This window comes from Carettochelys insculpta, chromosome 9, assembly GCF_033958435.1.
Source record: "Carettochelys insculpta isolate YL-2023 chromosome 9, ASM3395843v1, whole genome shotgun sequence".
Classification (NCBI taxonomy): domain Eukaryota; kingdom Metazoa; phylum Chordata; order Testudines; family Carettochelyidae; genus Carettochelys; species Carettochelys insculpta.
Window position 1 is genome coordinate 57198820 of NC_134145.1, and position 8870 is coordinate 57207689.

General features: G+C 46.8%; 1 protein-coding gene across 1 annotated transcript; it reads left to right on the plus strand.

Annotated features, from left to right (window-relative positions):
- The first annotated feature begins 682 nt into the window (after nt 1-682).
- On the plus strand, nt 683-8870 carry RGS16 (regulator of G protein signaling 16). Its single transcript, XM_075002511.1, has 5 exons — nt 683-806; nt 2725-2826; nt 3584-3645; nt 5569-5735; nt 6293-8870. The coding sequence occupies exons 1-5, from the start codon at nt 763-765 to the stop codon at nt 6488-6490; spliced, it is 573 nt and encodes a 190-aa protein (XP_074858612.1). The 5' UTR covers nt 683-762; the 3' UTR covers nt 6491-8870.

Sequence of the window (8870 nt, forward strand, 5' to 3'; positions counted from 1 at the left end):
CTCAGCAGCCCCAGCCATGGGACTGGCTGGGGATGGGGGTCTGGGAGGTGACTGAGTACCAGCACCTCTGTTGGCTTTTTTATTTAATGAAAAAGGCTCTGCTTATCTATACCTGAATGATGCAGAAGTGCTGGAGCGTACTGGTGAACCTGGCCCACTGTGTATACCCTGTGACTGGCGTTCTCCCAACACACCTGCGTGTGTAGTACAGACAGGACTCAAGTGATCTGCAGCTGGAGGTTCTTAGCAGATAATTGCTATGCTTTTCACACACTGTTTTATTTTAAGAAAAAAAGAACAGCTTCCTATTCTCCCGACACCACTAGCTGCACAGCAGCTTTATTTCAAGGCAGGGAGTCCAGGGCTGGCAGCGATGCTAGGGGCTTCTGATGTTCACATTGGTGGTAACCTTCATGGGTAGACATCAGTCTGTTCTTTCTGTTCTCTGGGAAGAGGTTAGGGTTGTGATGTTCAAGGACAGCTCTGATTCTCCCCCCACCACTTCCCTCTGTTAACGCACACAAAAGAAACCCACCTAAACCATCACCATCTTTTCTCATTACTATCAGAGCTTTTGGTTGGCCAGAGGCTGGAGTTATGTGTGGCTAATCCCCTTCTGTCCCTCCCACTTCCCTTGCGATATAAAGCAGAGCTCCCAGGCCACGCTTCTAGGCTACAGCAGCTGTTTCCTGCTTTCTGTTCTGGTGACTAGGACTAAATCTGTTGTCAGCTATCTGCCCTCCTGCCGGCACCGTTCTCAAGATGTGCCGGGGTTTAGCTGCATTTTCCACTACCTGCTTGGAAAGGTAAGAGTGGCTTTGAAATATTCTGCGATCTAACGGACTAGCAGATAAAGAAATATTAGATTCGGTACAAGACTTTCTAGCTCCTGTTACATAGGCAATGCTGGCGTCCTTGCAAAACTGAGACACAAACTGTATTTAAATCTTAGCCAGGAATGATTCGTGTGTTATAGTACCAGGGAGGAGGGGAATGTAAGGGGAAGAGATTCGAAGAGGGAGTGTTGATTTTAAATTTTTTCAGTAAGATTTGTCTTTCAAACACAGAACTTGCTTTGCCTGACATCAGCTGCACTATTCCTGCAAACCTATTTAAAATGAACAGTGACTGTGGGTGCAGCATCCTGTGCTACTTGTTTGGCACTGATGTGTTGATTTCTATAACCTTTCTCTGAGACCCCCTGTATGAGCGGCAGTAAATGAGGAACCCCGTTCCTAGGGGTGGTGCTCTAGGGAGAAGGTGAGCTAGCCGGCGGCTGTCTCAGCATCATCACAAAGATGCACCGGAGGGGCGGTGTCTCAATACTGTCTCTGTGCCATCGCAGAGATGCAGCTGCGGCAGTACCGTCGCAGCGATGGGTCAGTGGTACTGCAGGGATGCCCCAGCACAGGGCTGTCTGCAAGGCATGCTGGAAGCAGGACAGGATACTGTCTCAGCACTGCTCTTGAGAAGAGAGCCGTTCCTTTTTCCCCGCCTCAGGACTCCAGAGCAGAAGGGAAAACGACTGAGGATAAGAGGGTCCGGCCAGAGAGCAGAGATCGACTAACAGACACTAGAGAGGAAATGAAGCCAGAGGGATAATGACAGGGTCAGATTAACATAGCAAACCCCTCCCGCCCACAGGCTCCACGTGTATACAGAAAACGTGATCTCCCCTACATGAGCTACTGAGAGTTTTCTTGCTGCTTCTGGTGGCTGGGGGCAGGACTGGAGAAGGAAGGTTTTAATTCACAAATAGGAGCACAAGACCTAAAGAGAACAATGGGCCAAACCCAGATCAGAAGCAAGGGGCTGAACCTTCGCTCAAACACTGGAATAAATTGCCAAGGGAGGTTGTGGGGTCTCCATCTCTGGAGATATTTAAGAACAGGTTTGATAAATGTCTGTGACGGATGGTCTAGACAGTACTTGGTCCTGCCATGAGGACAGGGGGCTGGACTCAATGACCTCTCAAGGTCCCTTCCAGTCCTAGCATTCCGGGATTCTATGATTCAAGTCAATGGAGCCAGGCCTGTTTGAACTGGTGTTTAATTTGTCCTTGCGCCTCCAGGCTGGGTTTAGAAAGCCTGCTAGGTAGTTACCTAGCACCATGAGGTGTTTTTCTGCAAGGCTATACGGCCCAAAAACAGGCCTTCGCTTGGTGCGATGGACACACACCTCTGCCCCCTTGTGGCCGTACCTTGCCTCTGAGTCTCTCTTCACAAAACAGACATCAAAACACTCCAGATCCACAAACCAGTTAGTCAACATTTTAATGGAATGGGGCATTCTGTCAATGACCTCAAGGTACGTGTTTTACTGAAAAGAAATTATCGCTCCTTTGTAGAAAGGGAAGTGGAGGAACTGACATTTATATTCAAATTCGGAACATTAACACATGGTTTAAATCGTGATGGGAACTTTCTGAGTCACTGTAGGGGCTCGTCTGCATACTTAACTCAATCTAATTCTTGATCTTTCCCCCCACCCCTCCACTCTCTGATTTGCTCACCTTGATTATCTTTTTCTGATTTGTCCTCCTTGCTTACTGCTTTTGGTTCTCTGTGTCTTAAATATTGAGTCTGTTCTGGTCTGGCTATGGTCTGAAGAAGCGGGTCTGTCCCACGAAAGCTCACCTAATAAACTATTTTGCTAGTCTTTAAAGTGCTACTTGACTGCTTTTTGTTTCCATACTCATCTGTTCTTCTTCTGTCTTCCTGACAGAGCCAAACACCTCAAAACTCGCTTAGCGATCCTGCTTCATAAACCAGAGTTGGGACATGAGGCTGGGAGCATCAGCAAATCTGAGCAGGGCACCAAATCAAGGTAAGCCAAGCCTGCTATCTCCCAGCCCCACCTGAGCCCAGGTCCCCAGAGGGAGAGAGAGCACGGTGGCAGAACACTGTAACAAGAGCGAGTTATATAGGTCCCCACAGAGTGCCTGGGATTGGATCATGTGCCTGCCCCTCTCCATCTGAGGAAGAAAGCACATCAGTTCAGCAGAGCTCACAGCTCTCCATCGACTAAGCCCCACCCCGAAATTATCAGAGGGGGATGTTTATTACCCCACTCCACCCATAATAAAACCAGCCCCGGCAACAGGTGACTAGCAAGTGGCATGGGGAACTCAGTGTGTGTCCCAGCTTCAAGGCAGGACAATAGAGTGGACTCGGTTACTGGAGTCTCCCAGTCTGCTGGGGAATTTGTCTGTGGACTGAAGTCCACCCTCGAGCCAGGACCCTCACTCTTTGAAGGGAAACTCTTTGCCAGAACATAATACCAGCTGAAAAGGGCTCTTTGGAATACCTATATGAAAAAAAAAACCCTAGTAACACTATGGGGTTAAAATCTGGTAAGTCATCTGTGCAAGTAAGAGAGTGAGAAAGAAAGAGAAAAAGGAAGGAGAAGACCTCAAATTGCTGGGTCTCTTACTTTAGTTTTCTATGGAGTGATGTTACCCTGGCCTAGTCCCCTTTCTTTCCCTAAATGTGATAGCCTCGGCTCTGGAGCATCTGGCCAGACTGAGCCCTTGGTAGAGTTTGTTTCCATAAAGCAAGGCTTATGTTTTACTTTTCCTCTCCAGAAACTCCGCAGAGGAAGCACTAGAATGGAAGAAGTCCTTTGACCACCTCTTGAAGAGTAAAAGTAAGTCTGAGTCTCTCGTACAACAGCACGAGCGGGAAGCCCACAATGATTGAGTGGGCAGGGAGACGAAGGCTTAGTCTACACTAGGCAGGTAAGTCAAATTGCAGATACGCATCTCTAGCTCCAGCAATTATGTAGCTAGAACCGATGTATCTGCAATCGACTTATCTGACCTGTCCTACCAGGCATGCAAAATCGAACCCTGGAAGATTGACCCTGAGTGGGCTGATCTTCCGGGTAATGGAGACATGGCCTAAGGGCTAACTGTAGGCATCAGTTCAGCATAATCAGTAATGTTTGCCCATTCCCAGACTAGAATAAAAGGAAGGGCGGTCTTTAGGAACTACTTCCTTCCCCTGCCTGAGAGTATTGCTTTGATGCAACGAGGACAGTGGAGTGGTTGGATAACTGTACAAACAAGCTAGGCAAAACCCAACCAGAATTGCTGGTTGCCAAGACTCAGTTCTCTCCTTGGCACAGAGACGTTGCATCACAATGCCATGTCTTGTTGTCGGGGCATAAGTACCATGCTGATGTTGGGTCAGTGAAATGCTGAACAGTGTCACATTGCCTGGAAAAAAACCTGGATTGTAAATTATCCTGTGGGCTAAGGTTATTACCCATCTCAGTCTCAATGCAGAGGCAGTGGAGACCCATAAAAACTGATATGGTTCAATAACTTTGGGCTTAGGAGCAACATGCCCTTTAATCATTTCTAACCACGTGCAGAATAAATTCTTCCATGTGCAAATGCGCACCACCAGTCGAAACAAAAACCTAGCGGTGGGCGCTCTGCTAATCAGCTGGGCAGCATTTGAATCAATCCTGAGTGGCCACACAAGCGCACAGCTTACAGGGAACAGTGGTTATAAGGCAATGCAGAATATTCTTAGAGAGGGAGAATTCGACCCCTTCCCTCCGGAAGGAAGTTCCCAGCACCGGAGCGGTTCTGATTCTGTGTGGATGGCAGGACAGATGTAGTCAGAAAATATTACTGACATTAAAGAAATTTAGTCCACAGTTGAGAGGCCTTTCTGTACTGATAGTCTGAATCAAGGAACACAACCCAAACTTTGCCACCCATTTTGGTTAACAAGTCCATTCAGAGGTCTGACTTCAGACTCTGCTGAACATGGAGCATGAGCATGTGTGCATTTCTGTATTGCTTGCGACTCATTCCCTGCACAAATGCACCAAGAAGGAGGAGAAATAGAGTCACTGTGCTCAGATACTTGTTGGGGGCTTATAAATACCCTAAAGCAATGTTTCTTAAACTATGTTCTGTGAACAACTCACAGGTGTGCCACGAGCATCTGGAAAAATACACTGATGGTCTATATTTTCTGTTATTAAAACCAGATACAATGTTACTTCTTCATTGCTCTGACACCTGATCAAATTCCTTCATTTTGTTTTTGTTGTGCATATTGCTGTTTGGGGTTTTTTGTTTTTTTTTTTTTTCCCCAAAGAAAATTTTCATCTGTGTTCCGCATAAAAAACATTATTGTTTGGTGTTCTGTGATCTCAAAAAGTTCAAGAAACACTGCCCTAGATAGATCAGAGATCTGCTTCCAAAGCCACAGGCAATACACCCTGGAGAACCATTATAGAAGGTCAGACACGCTGAACATTCTAGAAACACTCTGTGCGCCCTGTTTCATGCTTGTCTGTGGGAAAGTGAATTTCTGGAACCCAGAGGCCAATAAACAGTATGAGAATGGCTGAATCTGTCCAGGGAGAAGTGGAATTTTGTTACATCATGGTCTAGACTTCCAGAGATACACTATTCAATAATGCTAATTTGCTCAATAAGCAAGATGTATTTTAAAGCATGGCAGAATTCCTTATCTCCAAAGCTGTAGGAAGATGTTTCCTTTTTCCCTACTTCCATCCCTATTATCTGTTTTTCCTTCTCCTTCACAGACGGGGTGGCCGCATTTCATGCCTTCCTGAAGACTGAGTTCAGCGAGGAGAACCTAGAGTTTTGGCTGGCTTGTGAAGAGTTCAAAAAGTCCCGGTCAAAATCTAAATTGTCCTCCAAGGCCCACAGGATCTTTCTGGAGTTCGTTCAAAATGAAGCACCTAGAGAGGTCAGAGTGGTTTCCAGCTTTGTGTTTGATGGTTTGGCCATGGAACAGAGAACTGGTTTCACAGATTTAACTTAACTCCCCAACACTAATGTGCTTCCCCTGCTAATGCAATGAGAAAATTAGTTCCCAGACACCAAGTGCTGTCTTCAGCAGGGTCAACAGTCACTGTGGGCCTTAGAGCAAGGCAGGAGGGGAGCCCAGCTCTGCTCCCTAGGAGGGGCGGGGCCAAGGGTGGAAGGGGTGGGGCCTAGAGCAATCAGCTCTCAGTGCCGCCACTGGTCCTTCCCACTGACTCCCTCACAGCTATATGCAGTGGCAAAGCAGTGCTGTTATAGTGCTTCAAAAGGGGCTGGAACAACACCCCCGCCTTAGCCCCCCTCCATCGTCAGCAGGCTTGGCTGTCTTACTACAGAAAGTGCACCATGGGGTTTCCCAGAAGACCATAAATGATGTTTCCTGCCATAGCCCTGTTTTATTTATGGAGAGAGCTCATTTCCCCCTCCGTGTGGTAATGCTCCAACACCAAAAGAACATGTGTGTCCTCCCTTTCCTCACAGGTGAATATGGACCATGAAACCAGAGAAATAACCCGGAAGAACCTGTCAGCTGCCACTTCTTCTTGTTTCGACGCCGCACAGGCAAAAACTCGCACCTTGATGGAGAAGGACTCTTATCCCCGGTTCCTGAAATCCACCTCCTACCTGGACTTGACAGAGCAAGCCTCCAGCCATAGCAGCAAGTTGCTGCACACCTGATCCAAGACACCTGCACAGCCACAAACTGGGGGGGGGTGGAGGGGAAAAGCCACACAGGGAGAGCAGAGGAGGCAGGTGCCTGAGAAGTGGTGACTGAGGCGGAAAGAACTCTGAGCAGTGGGGTTTCAGCTAAACTCCTGGGGTTTGACCATCAGGATCCCAGGAAATCAAATGCTTCCATGTACCCCCACCCAGGATGTACTGAGGAGCACCTGTCCCGTCCCACCCCTGGAAGGAGAGGTGATGTAAAGAAAAACATTGGGGGAGAGAACATGGGTGGATGGTTGCTTATATGCAAGCAGGCACTTTAGTGGTGGGCATTGCAGGGGGTGTGCAAGCAGAGAGTTGCACTACAAGCAGACAGAGAGAACAGCTGGATCGGAGCGGTAGGTCCCAGTGAAAATGGGTCAGATTCAATTCCCCCCTAAACTGTCCATCATCTGACATGGCCCTTTGCACACATGGGTCTGTATGCACACAAGGAAGCCTCAGTCCGACCTCAGGACCCTGCCTCTATGCAGACAAGCTACAAATGATACACAAGGCACGGGAGTTTGCAATTTTCACAAAGCTGGGGCCATTAATCCCACTCTCATTCGCATATTTTTGCATCTGCTGGACTCGCCAGCATCTCAAATCAGAAAGATGCTGGCACAACTTTGGGTTTTCAGCCCCGAGAATCCTGCATCGGCTTTGTTTTGATTGAGAGAGATTTCAGGTCCATCTCTGACCTCTTCCATGCATGCGCCAACAGATCCTTTACACCTCCTTCCAATAAGACATCAGCATAGCATGGACATTTTCCTCCAACAGACTGCAAGAACTCATATTTTGGTCCTCTGCATTGTTATACAGTCTTGGGTTGCACAGTCCACTTTTAATATTGTTATTGATATAGGTTTGTATATGGGCTGGCACTTTACAAAATACATTCTTTGGAGAAGCTTTTGCCCGTAAGCCCTTACAACCAAAATTGGATTTATTATAGCTAGCAGAGTCCTTAGATATCATGGTGACAAGCATGCCATGAAAACCCCAAGAGTGTTAGATAGCTAGAACTTCAATAAGCAAAGGACACAAGAGTGGCAACACCTGGAGTCCTGATTAGGTTTCCAGAAGACATGGACAAGGGCAGATGGAGGAAGCTTGGTAGATGAGTTGGGAACTGAAGAATTATGTTTAAAAAGACCTGAAGGGTCAAATTTTTAAAAGGCAACTCACTCCCTTCAATTTTTATCACCTGCAAAATGTGCCCTTTGGTGAGTGACTGTGTAGGGGCTCCTCTTTTTAGATGTCTTCTTCAGATACCAGATTTCCCCTACAGCCATGTCTCCCTCTTCTGCCTCAGGTACCAAGAAAGGAGTCCTGCAGAATATAGATTAGAAAGACTGTGCAGAGAAGAGATCTGTCTTCTCTTCACCAGGCTAATGGAATTTGTGTTCCTCCTGCCTGTGCCTATGAAGAATAGGAAAATAGGTCCTTGAATGCAAAGTGGAAGAAGAAATATGGAGATTTCCCTTGGGTTTTAATCTGGGCTTAAGTCTGAGTCTTTAAGTTTGGGGTGAAATCACTAGGCAGACTTCTGAGCCAGTTACTTGCATTTAGTGATCAGCACAAAGCAGAGTTCTGTGAGATGAGGCTGAGCTTAAAGCAGTGAAAGTGGTCGGGAGAACACATTTAACCAGAAGCTGCCACCCAACACTCCTCCAACGGGCTTGTAGAACATTTCATGTGCTGAGACTTCTGGCACACGGCTTGGTTTTCTGAATCCCACGCTGATTAGGTATTTGCAGATCCACTTGCTAGATTAGAGAGTTACTCAGCCACTGAGGGTGCAGCTACCCTGCTGCTAGCAGAGCTATAAGCAGTAGTGTAGACCCGGCTCAGGCCTTTTCAGCACTGTCTCATTGAAAACTTGCCTTGAGCAAACTTTCCTAGTAAGACAGCAGCATAGTGCAATCAACCCACAGCAGGTTGTTAACAGGAACCAAATCCTGAGGTCCTCACTCAGTTGTTACTCATTTTATACCCATTTTACATCCTCTTGACTTCTATGAGCATTGGCTGAGTAAGAACAGAGAATATGCCTTGGTTCACTGGACAATCATTGATGTCCTCCTGTTGCAGTTTGTCTGTTCAATGCTTTGAAGAATTTCAATAACTACTGGCTGGGCTCTCCTTCATCCTCCCCCCACTCCCTTCCCATTCTACCTCTGAGTCTTTGTGGGTTCTGTCTGGGTTCTCAGGAGACTCTAGCTGCTTTAATATTTATTATTTATTTTCACAACTGGAACTAATTTCATAATGCTATTGAGGTACACACTGATGTCATTGCATGGCTCACACAATGTCATGACGATTATCAGAAAATAAAACAAAA